Below are 17,525 nucleotides of genomic sequence, written 5' to 3'. Positions count from 1 at the left end.
CTTTGTTATTACCTCCCTCTCCCAATCTCCATGGCAGTGGTTAAAACAGCCTCAGTAGCTGTGAAAGTATATGACCTAGAAGCCCAGCGACAAGAAGAAAACAGGGTTGGACTCCCTCAAACCTCCTTCTCCTCCCATTGTTATTTCACTTTTCTAGAAACTTCTTGAACAGTTCTAAACTTGGGGTTTGTTCTTATTCATTTGACTCAGTGGTCACTTGGTATAAATAGTTCTACCCATAGCCTGATTTTCTACAACAGCTAGAAGCTGCTCTTATAAACTTCTCCCCTTACTTTTATTTTTCCTTCTCACTCAAGTAAAAGTTAATTTAAAATGGGTCTGAGACTCAGCTATAAGATCTAAAATGAAAAACTCAAAAAGAAAACAGAGAAGTAACTATTTGTGATCTTGAACTCCATGACCTCTCACACACGATAATAAAGGTATAAACAACCATCAATTACTGGATGAAGGTTCTATGATGACAATTAGAGTAGTCATCCACCCGATTACAGGGGAAGGCCAGTTCAGGCACCCTGCTGCCGAGATCCACAGCTAAGCACTGGGCCGATCTCCTGGAGTCCAGTTGAAGAGAGGGAGGAGGGATTATATGAGCAAAGGGTCAAGATCATGATGGGGAAACCCACAGAGACAGCTGACCTAAGCTAGTAGGAGCCCACTGACTCTGGACTGACAGCTGGGGAACCGGCATGGGACTGAACTAGGCCCTCTGAATGCGGGTGACAGTTGTGTGACTTGGGCAGTATGTGGGGCCACTGGCAGTGGGACCAGGATTTATCCCTAGTGCATGAACCGGCTTTTTGAAGCCCATTCCCTATGGAGGGATACCTTGTATGGAGATACAGTAGGGAGGGGCTTGGTCCTGCCTCAACCTGATATGCCAGACTTTGTTGACTCCCCATGGGAGGCCTTACCCTCTCTGATGAGTGGATGGGAGGTGGGGTGAGGGGAAAGTAGGGAGTAAGCAGGAGTAGGGGAGGGAGGGGAAACTGTGGTTGGTATGCAAATGGAAAAAAAAACTTTTAAATAAAAAAATAAGAAAAAAAGTATAAGTAACCAAAGTGAAAAATATAAAACGGCTTTGATAAAAACTAATTTTTTCTGCTTTAAAATAGACCATTAATGATGTGCAAAAGACAGCCCAGAGATCAGAGAAATGCTTGTTTGCATCCAGAACATGTAACTAACAGCTACAATGCCATGATTGACAACCCAATTTTAAAATTGGACAGGGGTTTGAATAGCTATTTTTGCCCAAATAAATAAATAAATACCCAAACAGTAAAACAGTCATTCAACATCATCATTCCACAGAGGATGGACATTAAATCTTACCATTCCACTTCATGTGCACTAGGATGGCTGTAACAATTTAAAAACAAAACAAAACAAAACAAAACCCAGGAAAATGATCACCTTGGCAAGAATGTGGAGAAGATGGAGCTCTCGTGTTCTATTGGTAGGAATGTAAAACAGTGGGGCTGATTTGGAGATGTTTGGCAGTTTCTCAAACAGTTAAACATAAAGTTACCATATGACCAAACCATTCTGACTCTGCATATTCTAAGAGAACTAGAAACATATGCTCTTACAAAGACTTTTACATGCCTGATGAGAGTGGGATATTCATAGACAGCAGAAGTAGAAGCAATTCCAACACACAGCTGATGAACAGCTAAATAAAATTTGCTTTGTCCACACAGGGAAATGCCATTCATCAGTTAAAAGGAAGAAGTCTTGGCACACAATCCAACATGGATGAACCATGGGCAGCATGATCTGTGGAGGGAACCAGACACAAAAGGCCATGCAGTGTATGATTCTACGTACGTGAAATGTCCATATCAGGCACCTCCACAGAACAGAAGAAGTTAGCAGTTGTCAGTGGCTGGAGGAATGAGAAGGTTTCCTGTGCAAGTGATGAGAAAGTGCTAGACAATGAGAGTTGCCCGACACTGAAGACAGTGAGAATACTGAGCTGTGCACTTCAAAAGAGCAGATTTTGTGTCTCTGAGTTATTTTCCAAAGATGATGTTATACACAAAAAAGATGGCATTCTCAGTTTAGGTTCATGGGGTTGTAATTCTATCTGACTGGGCCCTTGGCTAAGTTCTGTACTTCTTTCCTCGTCTTTAAATGAGGGCAATGATAGGAACCTCTGGAGAAGCTGATAAGGATTGCACAAGTTAAATATGTCATCACTTAGAGCAAGGGCTGATGCACAGAAAGTGGCCCACAGTGTTTTATTCTTTGGAGGTAAATTAGCAAGTAACTGCAAGGCTCTTGCTTAGCATGCTGGTCCATGTTGTACATTCATTCTCAGTCTGCAAATGGCGGAACTCATGGGCTAGCTCCTGCTGATCATCATAAGAGTGAGTTGGCCAAAAATATGGGTAAGAAGGTAATGTTTGGAAACAAACATCTTGGATCTTGGATACAGTTTCAGAATTAGTAACTTGGTATGCATGGTGAGATAATTTTACAAACCCTCCAACATCTTTCAGCAGTTCAGTCTATATTCAGGATTTTTCTTCTATACTATTTTATTTGGAATTTATTTTCAGATCATTCTATTTTCCACTGTGATTGAAATTGAAGATGATTCAGCAATATAAGAGTTGAACTTATAGGAAGATACAGCACATCTAAGCTAATGTAAAGGCAGAAAGGCCCATTTTAAAAGTGTGCCTGTGGTGTGTAGACCACCATGTAGAGCCCAATGGGTGTTAACTGGAGGAAGACGAGCTTCCAGATGAGAGATCAGGACTCTCTGTGCTGCCAGGGCTTGGTTTATAGATTAACACTTCCTGTGCACACAGAGATTTGCGTTTGGAGGGGGAAAGCACCGACAATAACAACTACATTCTTTCTAGAAAGTATTAGTATTGAAGGAAGGTTTATCTTTCCTTTTTTTTTTTTTCTGTTTTCGATGCACTGGAGCTGGCTAACCAAACGCAACTAATTCTTGTGTTCCCTCTGCTCTATTTTTTTTTCCTCCAGGGAACTGATGTGAGGCCACTTCACACATACACTATGTATGAATGAGCTGGCCACAGCCTGGCTGTGTGCACACTTGCAGCCTTCACACAGAGCAAGGTGACAGACAATCCTGAACTATACAGGAAAGGCCTGGAGAGAAGAACAGCATAACGTATTAAAAAAAAGCTATTTTTGAAGCTGGGAAGGACTCTAGAGCTCATTAATACTGAAGTATTACATTTGCATATCAGAATGTAAAGGTCTCAAGATGCTGAGCAACTTGTCTAAGGTCATCCAGGTAACTACTGTTGAGCTAATCATACTACCGTGTGTGTGTGTGTGTGTGTGTGTGTGTGTGTGTGTGTGTGTGTGTGTATTGAGAGAGAGACAGAGACAGAGAGAGACAGAGAGAGGGAGGGGGGAGGGAGAGAGAGAGTCTAACTTATAAAATGGTAGGTTTCTATACGGCTTCTCTTTTGCCTGACAGTACAGACTGGGGGCCAGTGACCCTACAGGCATTGTCCAGGCCTCAGTGACAGATTGAGACCACTGAGACATTCTGCTTCAAGGACTCAGCAACTGTTGGGTTCTAAGCTTCTCCAGCATGCACATGGCCGCTGTTGTACTACCTAACCTTTCCTGTGTCAGGCATGTCCAACCCATGGCCTGTGAGCCACAAGCAGTTCAGGGTAGCTCTGAATGTGGACCAACACAAAACAATAATCTTACTTAAAATATCATGACTTTATGTGCCATCACATCATGTGAGCTTTTTTATTAAAATACATTTTATGTTTATGAGTGTTTTGTCTGCACATATATATGAGTTCTCTCTCTCTTCCTCTCTCTCTCTCTCTCTCTCTCTCTCTCTCTCTCTCTCTCTCTCTCTCTCTCTCTCTCCTCTCTGTGTGGTGCCAACGGAGGCCAAAAGAAGGCATCTAGATTCCCTAGAACTGAAATTTAGGATGGCTGTAAGCTGCTAGTTGAGTGCTGGGAACTGAACTTGGGTCCTCTGTAAAAAGAATAAGTGTTCCTAACTGCTGAGCAATTTCTTCAGTTTCCATTATGACATGTTTTTGTGATTTTGTGTGTTTGTGCATGTGTGCATGTTTGTGTATGTGTGTGTGTGTGTGTGTGTGTGTGTGTGTGTGTGTGTGAGAGAGAGAGAGAGAGAGAGAGAGAGAGAGAGAGAGAGAGAGAGAGAGAGAGAGGGAGAGAGAGAGGAGCATGAACTTTGTAGATGGCAATGTCGTATGTTAATATTGGACACACTGAGTTCGTTCTAGTAAACCTCCTCTTATAATATACATTTGTAATATGTACATTCCATCTCCTTCTCTAGAGAACACTCCTAAGTTAAAAATACCTAAATGGAAAATCTATCTACCCAACTTGCTGAGCATCCACAGCGTGGGGTGTGGGTCCTTTTCCCGGTATGGTAGCACGGCCAGCCCAGAGCTATGATTCTCTGCCTCAGCCCAGGATCACAAGAGAGGATCCTATCAGAGCTCACTGGCTGTGGAAAAGGTCAAGTTTAAAGCCTGAAGTGCGGGGGTGGGGGGGGTGGGGGTGGGAGTGGGGAGAACAAGAGAATCCGTGGCTGATATGTAGAACTGAATTGTATTGTAAAATAAAATAAAATAAAAATTCTGCTGGAAAAAAAAAAAAAAACCTGAAGTGCTTTTGTCTCATTGTAAAGTCAACAGTGGTAAATGAAGCCATGGTTAAGTGTGTGTGGGGGGGCGGGGGGGGGGGCTACTGTGCTTCCTCTAGCCCAGTGAGAAGGCTGGAGGGGCAGGAGGGAAGGGCTGGGATATGGACAGTGAAGAGCCACTGTTCAGTGGGTCATGAAGTTGTTGGTTCTAAGAGAGACTCTGGGACGACGCTCACAGTTGGAGCCTCTAAAACAGATCAGAAACCAAGGGCTGTGTGTGTGTTGAGGAGGCAGAAGCTGTAACTGGCCAGCACTACGGGGGAAGAGGATAGGGATGATACCGGAGGAACAGCCACTCAGTCTCAGCCCCAGTGAGCAAGAGCTCTCTGCTCCCATGGGCACAGAGCAGGGGGAGGGGGCATTGTCCCTTTCTTAGAGGAGGCATGAAGAGTAAGAGGCTCTTGCTGACATGCAGGAAAGGCTGCAAAGGCCACATCTTGGGAGTAAAAATGGACGAAATGTTCAATACCTATGGTCCTAATAGCCCACAATACTTGCATGCAGGTCCATCTCTGGTCCCCGAAGCAGCAAATGACTGGCCATTTCAGTTCAGCCCTTGGACCTTTAGTGACATACCCCTGGGTTTCATCTGTGAACTAAGGGCATTTCCTGAGGCTTTCCATCTCTGACCAGGACAGCCAGAAGCTTGCAGGAGGATAATGACTTTGACTCTATGGCTACTTCCCATGAGAGCAGCCTTGCTTCCCTGGGCTTAGAATGAAACCCTCTTCTGGTCTCTCTGCTTCCTAGTGCATATTATGAACCCCGTTGCATTTTATGGAGGGTGTTCTATATGTGTTGTCTCCTGAGGAACACTGGGGAGCTTCTCAAGGGCTATGAGTCCGATCACTTTGTCTTGGAACCTCAGTACCTGAAGTTTGGAGATAGATAGGCATGTGCAGTAAGGGTTTATAGGATGAGAAAGTGATATTTATTCAGTTTGCTCAGCATTTTACTGTTTTCTCAAATGAAACTGTTTACTCCATGCTTATTCCATGCCCTGTGTGCTGCTGGATGAAGGTAAAACAAAAAACAAACAAACAAACAAAAGACAAAACTAAGAGACCAGCCACTGCTCTCCTGATGGGAGCTGCATTCTGATGGGGACAAGCCTAGAAGGGCACAATTTTCCACCCAGAGTCATCAAACCAGACTCCACTCACTCCGGCCAAGGGACACAGAGCAACACTTGAACAGGCAGGAAGGAAGCCCTGATGTGAAATACCTTTCATGACCCGTAAGTGCCACCATCTCTGTCTTTTTTTATTTAACCTTTCCAGAGCTTTACTGAGAGAGAGAGAGAGAGAGAGAGAGAGAGAGAGAGAGAGAGAGAGAGAGAGAGACATCCCACGGAGGACAGAGGGAATGGGGGGGGGTACGGAAAGAGAGCCGCCCACCATCTCTGTCTTTTAAAATTGTTTCCAACTCCACTGTGACCTGCAAATAAGGAGGTGGCCAAACAGCTCTTGTAAAGCACAGTCCAACTGTCATGTCCACCAAGCATGAACTGACTCTCCCCTATAGAGAGGCCCTCACAGTCCCACAACCCAGCAGTAACGTGCTGGTCAGCCATCTTAGCAAACCACCTACAGTGACTCACAGATGCCTCCCCTATATGCCACACACCCTCAGGCACACTCAAGGGACACTATCTACCACAAGGGACCTAAGACAGCAAACAGGGAGTAGGAAATTAAACTACCTGTCCTTAGTGCTCCATACCACATCCCCTTGTACGTTCCTGAGCCTGTTGTCTGAAAGGCCCTGCTGGTCTGGCTCCTGATTTTGGTGTTCATAAACGCAGCTGAATTCTGAAAGGGAGATGCCCTGGGTCACCGAGACCTAAATTGAACAAATCAGGTTAGCACAGTCCGTGAACAATGGGACCAAAGTGTCCGAGGGAGAGAAGGGTGGAGCATCCGTTCTTACAGTTTCCTTTCCTTCAAGACGGGAGGGGCTGACCCTGAGGACAGGAGTGAGAAGTCAGGCTGGGGTGGGATCCTTTGATGGGAACATCGGAGCCTGTTGAGGGAGGTAAGTCCACGGGATTGGGTGAGGCTGCTTGTTCCTCAGAACTGTGTTAGAAAACTGCCTAGGCCGAGAGTGACCTCTGAGTGGTCAGCCGAAGCCCAGCAACCATTCCCACCATACTTTAGCCTCTGTTTAACATCAGTCTCTTCCCCCAGCCCCCAGATCAACCTTCCTTACTTCCTACCACTAGCAAGCATTGCTGTCATCAGCATCAGAACCGCCACTAGTCAGTATAGACTGAGAACACTATGACAGCGCCAGAGTGCCCAGGATATCTGGGAGGTAGAACCCAAATCGAGACTTGACATTGACCTGTGTGTCACATACACCTCACACACAGACAGAAGGTGATTCTGCATGACATGTTTCAGCGTGTCCTGTTTCGATTCTGACTCTCACGTGAAAGCAGGTGTGGAATTCTCTACATGGACATAGGACGTTCTGTATTTTGTAATATTTCAGATTTTGGGTTTAGGAGTGAGATGTGCTCAGCCTGTATTTTGCCTGGATGACCTCATTTAATTATTCTGCACAGTCACTTCGTCAGGAAACGGTAGCTGCTAGGATGATAAAGACCCTGAAGCACAGAGGAGTCAAGTCATTTCCTCAAAGACAAACAGCAGATAATAACCTAACCCAAAGCTTGATGTGGGAGTGTGGCTGTGATGGCCACGTCCTGGCTGATGTATCCTGGAGAGCGTTCACCAACCCCTCAAGCAAGGAGAGTCCTTGACACGGTCTGGCTTCCTGGAACACGTAGTTGATAAAGTACAACAGTGTTGGTACAAGCACAAACGTCTGCCTTTTCTTTAAAAATACCCCAAGTCACAGAGGCATCAGTCATCTCAGGACACTGGGTACCCCTCTCTTTTGAGTTTGTCAAGGTACTAGGGAAGATGGCAACATATTGCCTCTCCGAGACTCCAGCTGTGCGTCTAATAAAGAAGGCGATCCCAGCAGCCAGTATTCATTAGGCACCTGCTCCACTCGGCTCTGCACTGAGAGAAATCGGGAATTCAGTCATTTCTGCTTTAGAGGAGGAAAGAGGCACAGAGAAAGTCTGTCTTTCTCAAGGTCACACAGCTGGTCTGCTGTGAACCGAGACACTGAGCCCTTTTGTCCCTGTCCTTGGAGTCTGGGTGTGTCCTGAGTTGGGGTACCATAGACCACACTATCAGTGAGATGCCTAGTCACTGTACACTGAAGCCTCGGAGCCTCATGGGGAGGGCAGGGAAGCCTAGGGCACTGTGTACACTGGGGATGTGACAGACCAGGCCAGGATCAAGGTTTTACGTACTAGGGAAAATATTGGAGGGAGGCTCTGAGACAAGGAACAGAACTCAGAACAAGACATCAAAGACGAAGGGATAGCAGCAGTGAAAACTGTCCATCTTATGACTTTATACCAATGGTATTTAGTGCCTTGTTGCACTATCTGGCAGGTTCCTCGTAGGGACCTATCATGGGGATATTTGTATCAAGGAATTGGGAAACTGAAGTTGCCTATATAAAGGAATCATGTGTGTGTGTGTGTGTGTGTGTGTGTGTGTGTGTGTGTGTGCGTGCGCGCGCGCTCCAGAGCTACAGAGAAAACAAAGTAATGCTCATTCTGCCATTACCAATGACAGTGGGCTTTAGGATCTGATGTTTTGGCCATTCCAGACAGGCAGGGCTGTGAGCTGTAATTCCATAAGCTTAAATGACTCTTTAAATTGCCGTTGGGTTTCCGTGTGCCAGAATTTATCCTGCCCAAGCCCTTCAGCCCCCTGTCTCAGCTCATCCTTTCAAATAAGAGGCTCTATATTTGGTTCATTGTAACCTTCTGCTGTGAGTTGGGGACATTTCAGCCATTTCTCTCTTGCAACATTCTCCAGTGGCCACTTACAGGTCCTAGTGAGTTGATGCTACTCCAGAAGCCAATCCATGTCCACAATACATGTTTCTGAGGCGCTTCTAACATTTACTTTCTCTTAAAAATGAGCTTGTAACATCCCACCATGCCCATTTGGGTGCTTTTACAACTGACAGCAGTTGGTTTAGCTTTATGACTTGCAAAGAACAACTACAAAAGACACATTTTTTGGTTTGGAAATTTCACCCAGTTCAATGCATGGTGACAGCTCAAATTATATCCCAATTTCATCCCATATAGTGTTTCCTAAATATCCTTTCCATTTGGACTCAGAGCAGTAATGTAAGGGTGCTGTATCAGAATGATGGGTTCTCCATAGAAAGCACAGTCTCTTTGGGCTCCCATACTATAGGATGGCCAGCCTCTGGTACTGCACTCCAGGGCAGTAAAAGATGCACAAAGCTGTTGTTTGAAAGCAATGTCACCTTTTCCCCATCTTAATCACTAAATGAAATCTGGGCACACAGTCAAGGCCAAGTTCAACCCTATAGTGAAAGAGGAATTCTGTATTTCAGAAGTAAAAATAGGTGGGGTTAAGAATCGAAGAAGATAGAGTTCATTGCCAGTTTAAGAGATGTGTGACCTTGAGAAAAATCTCCTTGGGCCTCAGTTTCCTCCTCTGCAAATGAAGGATCTTATGTCATTCACTTGCTGTAACTGTTAGACTAGGTAATATTACACAAACACATACACTGGTAACCAGATGTGAGCATTGGCTACAGTCCCACATCAGCCACAATATCCACATGCTACATAGAGGAATCAACCAGACCTGTGTATTGCTCTACCTGTGGCTGGCTGTGACAATTGTTCCCCTACAGATGGATGATTGTCTTTGATCATTAGGGCCCAAAATGTCTGCTCAGTAACATTTCCCATTCACTACTTTAAAAAAAAAAATCTGTGACAATAAGACATTTATGCCCTTGATGCTGAAATGTCCTTAAAATAGAAGAGAAAAACACTTGTCAGGGTCTATGTTGTAGCACCCGCGGACTGGCCCTCTTGCTTGACACTAGCCCATGCCATGGGAAGTCAGACTCACCACACTGAATCCTTGGTGAGTTTAGAACTCACGTTCCCATCTTCTTCCAGGAAGATGTCCATTTGCAAATTGGCATCATTGTCATGGGCTGAGAAATAATTGGTAATGACTCGTGCTGGGATTCCAAGACATCTTAAAACTGTGGGTAAAAACAGTCGCTGGAGACATCAACCCATCTAACAAAACACAGCAAAAAATTCTTTCCTCTGTGGGGCTTTCTACCTTCCCCACATGAAAATGACCTTCCTTGGATGTTCCACACCCAAGAGGTGCAACTTGTTCAGTTCCTTGAGAGCTAGAGAGAGACTGTTTTTGGAACCATAGAGCAGGTGCCAATGAGATCATTTATCACAGAAGTCCAATAGCCCCATGTTAATAGTTTACTTCTAACCACAGTGTCATCAAAGGAGCAGTAATTTAATCCTCTTAAAGGGTTTTCCCAGAAACACAATTTTGGAAAAAGCCCATCGTAAGTTAGGATTATATAATCCCCTCAGTGGGGCATGCTACTTCCGGATGAAATTCGCTCGCTCTTGTAACACTGAGCAGGGGCCACCACAGATTCATTTGACTTGTTAGATAATAAATTACCTGGATGCAGCTCTTGCCATATGCACCTATTGATTAAGTTTAATCCAAATGCCCTCTCTGACTCCCAGGACGCCAGACATCAGGGCTCATTGGAAATAATTCAGCTGACAATTTTAAGATTAATGACTTGGCTTGCCTTTTTCCCCCTCTCCATCAGAATAATTTAGCATGTTTTTAAACAAAGACTATCCAGCCCTTTCAACAGAACAACCTTGGAAGTCCAAATGTAAGTTTAGTGGAGATCAGTGTCCTGTCCTTTAAATAACTTGGCCTTAGTCACCAAACAACAGGGTGACAGTCACCACTGACTTCTCACTCCTACATTCCTCTTCAACTTCTCTTCACCAGTATGATGACTGGCACTCACATTCTATTTCTGGGGAAATCTAATGTAAATTGTTGGGCACTAGTTCACATTATTACTGAAGGGGACTTGATCAAGGGTCTGCCTTACTCTCAGTTTAAGAGAAGGGCAGACTGAGTTTGGGGTACCAGCTCCTCCTCCCACCAACTTTCCTGTCTGATCCACTTGTTTTGTGATCTCTTTATAGTGTAAATCTTTTTTTTGAATTTTTATTTTGCAATACAATTCAGTTCTACATATCAGCCACAGATTCCCTTGTTCTCCCCCCTCCCGCCCCCCTCCTCTTTCCCCCAGCCCGCCCCCCATTCCCATCTCCTCCAGGGCAAAGCCTTCCCCGTAGACTGAGATCAACCTGGTAGACTCAGTCCAGGTAGGTCCAGTCCCCTCCTCCCAGGCCGAGCCAAGTGATCCTGCATAGGCCCCAGGTTTCAAACAGCCGACTCATGCAATGAGCACACGACCCAGTCCCACTGTCTGGATGCCTCCCAAACAGATCAGGCCAATCAACTGTCTTACCCACTCAGAGGGCCTGATCCAGTTGGTGACCCCTCAGCCATTGGTTCATAGTTCATGTGTTTCCGTTCGTTTGGCTATTTGTCCCTGTGCTTTATCCAACCTTGGTCTCAACAATTCTCACTCATATAAACCCTCCTCATTCTTGCTAGTTGGACTCCCAGAGATCCACCTGGGGCCTAGTCATGGATCTCTGCATCCAGATCCCTCAGTAGTTGGATGAGGTTTCTAGCATGACAATTAGGGTGTTTGGCCATCCCATCACCAGAGTAGGTCAGTTCGTAAATCTGCCGCTGCTGACTTTACCACCAAAGCCTGTTCTCAGGCACAGAGAACCAACCTCCTTTACGCCAACAGTGTGCATGGATGCAAGGTTTCACTATATTATCTGGTTCTAAGCCCAAATGTATTGAGCTGCAAGCAGTAGAATTTTAGGTGTGGAGAGGACTGAGATCTTTTACAGTATCCTGAAATGAGCTTAGGGGAGTGGCTTCCTCTTTGTGCCCTGGCTTTCAAGTCCCAAGGAGCACAGTCCCTCCAAACTTCGGCCACTATGGCTCAAGCTTCTGTCTGATGTCAGGACCAGCCTCCCAGAAGACAGTTGCTCCCAGGAAATGAATATTCCTTTAATTCTTGCATATAGTCAAAAGGCTCAGAAAATATTCTTATGTAGGTCAGGTCACAGGAAATCACAACAAATGAAAGAAAATGTCATTTTTGTTTGCATGGAACAGGACTAGATCCTAGACTGTCACAACTTTGCGCTAAAATAGGTGGGTCTCACAATCATTTTAAACTATCTTTTTCCAAGCTTATAGCCCCCATACTCTCATTTAAAAAATTTTTATTAAAAAAATGCTAACTAGGCAAAGCACTCTTTATTAATGAGCAGGCAGAAAGGACACTCTGACTTGAACTTAATGTTTCTCCAAGGTGTTAGGAATGGTGTGTGAATGAAAATCATTACCAACAGTGAAGACATCGTGAAACAAATGGCTTTTTAAAATATTCACTGAATTAACTGTAACATTGCCTGGGCCAAGGAAGGCAAGTGCTCCTTGGTAAAATGATGTATAAGATTGAGGGGAATTGTCCTGTTCTCATCCGTTTTGCCCTGCAGATTGGATGCTGGATGGACCATGCCCCAGAAGGGTAGCTGGGGAGATAAAGATGCTCAGCAAGTACTGATACCTAACTGGTCAGGCTCCCTGAGACTTAGAGGTGAAGGGGAAGATGAAATGACCTGAGTTATCCCTTCGATATCTAGGACAAGCTCATAAGTACTTGCTAAATATCTCATCAATAAACAAAGAAGCATATTTATATAATGTTTCAAGAAAAAAATCAGAATGTATCTTTCCTTATTATTTATTATTTTAGTTTTTCTTTAATCTTTAAAAGAAATGTTTGAGATGGCTCATGCTTTCCCCATTTCCTTCCTTAGCCCCTTCAACCCTCTATTACTCTGGATGTCAAATGATGGATCGCATAGGAGACAGTCTATCATTCTTCCCATAAAGATTCTGCAGTCAGAGAGACTGTGAGCATATTTGGCCCAGCACAATTTAATTATGCATTGACTATATCCCAGAATAGTCACCCATAAATTCTATAGAGCCAATGGGAGCTTTTAAGTCTCCTTGCCAGGTTATAGATAGAATGACTTGAAGTGAAATTTCTTTTATGTTAAAAAGCATTACTCTATCGGATACTTACATGTGTTAAAGACACCAGCAAAAACCCAGCACTGGCCATATCGGACTGGTGTTTCAGAGCTCCTATATTCTAGTAGAATGTCAACACTTCCTGTCCAGGCTGATGGAGGGACGCCATAGGCGTAGACATTATCCCATGATCCAACAAGGACACCTTCATCATCTTTGGCATTCACCTAAATGAGGCCATGAGAGGTGGAAAAGAAGAAAGGTCACTTAGAAGATCACCTCACCCAGACTGGCATGGGGCAAGCTGAGGCTCCCAGTGTCGTCCATGTATCCTGCATGGTGAAAACACTTCCCATTCCTGATCAGTTTATCATGTTACCACCAAGGGCAATGATGAAAGACCAAAGTGTGCAAAGGGAAGACCCGATGACCTTTCCTGAGCAGAGTGTTACCAAGTGTAGTGGAATGATGAGTTGGAAGAGTCTTCTAGATGGATCTGAAAAAAATCCACATGGGATATTTGGTTTGGCCTAGAATAACTTGGGGAAGGTGGGAGAAAGACCTGCAAAATGAAAAGCTAGGAGGGGATCTTGTACTGGGGAAAGGTGGATTCATCTGGCAAATGGGAATTCAATGATCCAGTGGGCTCTGATTTCCATGATCAGTAGTGCACGCTTACCAACTGTAAAAGGATAATACCTGTTGCCAAAGGTACCATTAAAAGTCAGTAGGAAAATAGATTCCCATGGTTAATGTACGTGATTGCTTTTTAAAATTTTACCAAAGAAATACTCTTCAGGCTAGGGAGATGGCTCAGTGAATAAGGGCACTTGTTGCATAAGCATAAGGACTTGATTTCAGATCTTCAATATCCGTGTTAAAAGTTGGGAATGGCCAGAATTGTGGGAGGCAGTCGAGAGGATTGTAGAGTCTTGCTGGTTGCCAGCTCTTTGAGATCCTATCTGAAAGGTGTAAGGAGGAGAATGGTACAGCAGGCATCTGATATCCTCCTCTGTGCTCTACATGTACATGTGTGCCCCCTAACATGAGTGTATACAGCATATATACATATACTACAATACACAATAAATAAAATATTCTTTAATGACTATTTAAAATGGTTAATACACACACACACAGATATATATATATATATATATATATATATATATATATATATATATATATATATTTGAACTACATCTCAGCCCCTAGTTTTATAGTTATATTAAAAGGTATTTCTATTTACCTGGAGGGTCTGAGTTATTATGCTTTTAGTATGCTAGAGACTTAAGTAGATAGTGGCAATATAGAATATATGGAAAAACTTTGATACACACTTAGAGTGGAAACATCTAGTATACCTAATGTGCAGGGGCAAAGACAGTGGATGTTTAGACAATGAAACAAAGGGCAGAAAATAGTGATTTTTTTTCTGGACACTGCTAGATCTACCTGTTTGGATGGAGCTTTCATCAGTTTAATTGTAGCCAGAATCCAGGTGAGGAACAGTGGAAATTCTTTTCAAAATGGGTGCTGCCTCATAACTGGCACAACAGTGATTTTTAATCCTCCAAGTGTGGTTCGTGAATCAGCAGTAATAATTTCCTCTGAGCTCATCAAAGATGCATACCATCAAGCTCCTCCTAGACCTACAGAAAAGGAATCTGCACCCTACAGCATGAGCCACAGGTAATTTACATGCACCTTAGTTCAAGAAGTGTTGGTCTGGATGACAGTGAACAGACATTCCTTAGCACTGAAGCTGCAGAAGAAATCTGAAAGCATGGCGAGATTTTGAGCATTGGCTGCTTCGCAGGCCTGCTGCCCCACAGCCTCAGCAACCTGCCGGTCCTCTCCACTTAGCCTGCCATACTTGACTGTAAAGGACTCTTATTCTGAAACGTTTCAAGAGTTCTTTGAAAGCAGAGATTAAACCTGTGAAAATATGTCTTTCTAAATTCCAGCAAGTCTGAGCAAAGAGCTGGTGCTCCAAAACTGTTCAATAATCAGGTCTATATTCAACAACCATGTAGGCTTTGTACATTGGATATACTTAACTTTTTCCTCAGGAGAAAGAGAAGCCAACCAGTGGAAGGAAATTCTGATGTGATGAAGACAGAAACACATAGAGGTAGAGTAGCAGCTCGAAGGAGAGGAGAATCAGTTGGGTTGGAAGGTGGTCCTGTTGTTCGGGGCTTGGCAGAGCAGATGACATACAGGCTGGCCAGAAAAGTCATCCAAAGTTGAATAAATGTGTGACGTCATGAAATAATGTGACACGTTTAGGGACCTTTGTATGGTTATCATGTAAGTAGTCAGTGTTGGATGAAATACCATTTTCCTCCCTTGACTCTGTGCCCAGGCAGGTTAAAGGGAAGGCTCTTAGGCAGTAGTTAATGTGCTGAATATAGACAAAATGAAAAGCTTCCAAGTTTCTTAAGATCTCTACCAGCAAGCTCAAGCCTTTGATGTGAACTTCGACTTCAGCCAGCCCTTCTGGCCCTATTCTTGAGTAGTACTTGTCCTCACAGGTGAATTAAAGTCTCAGAAAATCCGTGCCTACTATGACAGAACATGGGAAGTGTCTGTGATATGAATGGGACTTTGTGGAGGGGCAGTATGTTACCATTGAGAAGTAGAATAGAGTTTATGGATCCCGGAGGTAAAAGTCCCTAAACTGTGCCTCTGATGTCTGATTTTCAGATAGATAGCCATTAAATAGAAGGCTACTAAGAGCAGAAACTGAAGCCAATCAGCTAGGGAGCAGAGTAAGAAATAAATAGCCCTCTTCCCTACAGACCGTTTAATTGTTAATGCTGAATGCTGCCCCTGTTGCTAGATAAATCACAATTCTCACTTATTAGCATTTGGCCAGATTAGCCACTGTGTTCTAATTAGAACATTGATTTCTAAGGAACTCAGACACTGAGAGAGATACGTCTTCAGTGGCAGATGAGAAGGGTTAAAATAGCCCCTTCCAGACAATAAAATATGCCTGAGGGTCAATCCAAGGGCACGCTGGGATTTTTACTTGCTAGAGTTGGCTGTTGTAACAACCCATTGTGAACTCAGGCTAGACCAGGGACAGAATCAAATGTTATGGTCGTGAGTCATTGGTAATCTGGCACACAATTCAAACCCGGGACTACAGACTAGAAGGGATCTTTAACATTAATATGGCTGCCTTAAATTTCCATCCTAAAAATTTGGAGAGATGGTTCCAAGATTAAGAATATTGACTGCTCTTCCAGAGGACCCAGGGTTCAATTCCCAGCACCCACTTGGTGGCTCACAACCATCTGTAACTTCAGTTCTAGGAAATCTTCTGTTTTCTGCAGACAGTGCATGCATGTGGTGCACAGACAGACATGCACGCAAAAACACTTGTACACAAAATAATTTAAAAAAATAAGTTGGTAAATGTCAAATTTTCATCTCATCATGCCTACAGAATTGGAGAAATGAAAAAGCAGACACCGCTAAAGTTACTACCAGCAACATCAATGTTATAAGATAATGCAAGAAACTCCAGCACCCAGTGCCCAGAGCAGATGAGGACTAAGAGTGGTAGAGGGAAGCAGTAGGTCTCGGATTCCAATCTAACCATTGGTTCTTCAGAAGTCAGACTGCTGAAGCAACACAAGTCTACAGTTTTTCATCTGTCTTTTAAAATCTGGAACTATAATGCTAATCTTTACCTTGTTCTGACCAAAGAAGTGGAAACAATTTCTGTGGAAAATAAATGGGTGGGAAAGGGTCACATATCAAAAAAAGGCCGATATTCTGTGACTACGATAGGGAAATGTTAGAAAATCCAAGCGTGTCTCCTCACAGGGATAAGCTTTACCTTTAGTTTCTACATGAGAAAGCTAACGGAACTCTAAAAGAGGGAGCAGAATGCAGCACACTAGAAAGATGACTCCTCTCCTCAGCACCATCTCCTTCCCTGCTCCAGTCTCCCAGTGCATTTCAGAGCAGACCAGGAGCTACCTTCCCTCAGAACTGTAGGTATGAGGAGAAAGAAATTCATCTTAGGTTGAGAAGAATCAGATTTCATCTGTCAGAGCAAATAAAATGCCCAAAGAAGAGTTATGCATAAATAAAACATAAAAACAGAAGAACAAGAGAGACCTTAAGTAGGAAGAGGGGAAGGAAGAGAGGATCATACACAGAAAAAAATTAAGGAGCACGAAGCATTTTTCTCACAATCTATGAGCAGACCGCTGACTTAAGGGATAAACGGATGGCCGAATAATATTATTTCTGAAATAATAATACATCACTGACTTCAAGATATAGAATAGACAGTGTGAAAAGTAAACAAATGACATCAAAGAGAAATGAGTTATCAAAGAGAATGTTAATGGCAAAACAGAAGAAGTTACTAGAGAGAAGTGAAGAGCTCTCAGGGACACAGATGACATAACACAAAGGTAATTAGTGTCCCTATAGCCAAGACGCCTCAAAATAAAACCAAAGGTATGACCATAATGTAGAGAGTCATTCGTGGTCTGTGGTTTGACATAGGCTCCTTACCTAGAATTTGTAATCAATTTAAATTTTGAATAAAGAGAAAAATGCCTGTTCATCTAGACAAACAGTGCAAATCAGCAAAAATTGAGAGAATCGTGCTGTTTTAAGATTTCTCCACAGTACCATTCAGCAGCCAAACATTGTCAATCAATATT

The 17,525-nt window shown here is 43.5% G+C and overlaps 1 protein-coding gene across 1 annotated transcript in view; it reads right to left on the bottom strand.

The window, feature by feature from the left end:
- The window catches only part of F13a1 (coagulation factor XIII A chain), a 166,804-nt gene that overhangs the window by 64,707 nt on the left and 84,572 nt on the right, over positions 1-17,525 (bottom strand). The window contains exons 7-8 of the mRNA XM_059262307.1: positions 12,887-13,061; positions 9,703-9,841 (exon numbers count right to left, since the gene is read on the bottom strand). Of these exons, the coding sequence (XP_059118290.1) occupies positions 9,703-9,841; positions 12,887-13,061 (314 nt within the window). The remainder of the gene's footprint in view (positions 1-9,702; positions 9,842-12,886; positions 13,062-17,525) is intronic.

This window comes from Peromyscus eremicus, chromosome 5, assembly GCF_949786415.1.
Source record: "Peromyscus eremicus chromosome 5, PerEre_H2_v1, whole genome shotgun sequence".
In the NCBI taxonomy this organism is placed as follows: Eukaryota; Metazoa; Chordata; class Mammalia; order Rodentia; family Cricetidae; genus Peromyscus; species Peromyscus eremicus.
This window is presented reverse-complemented; position numbering and strand designations above follow the sequence as displayed.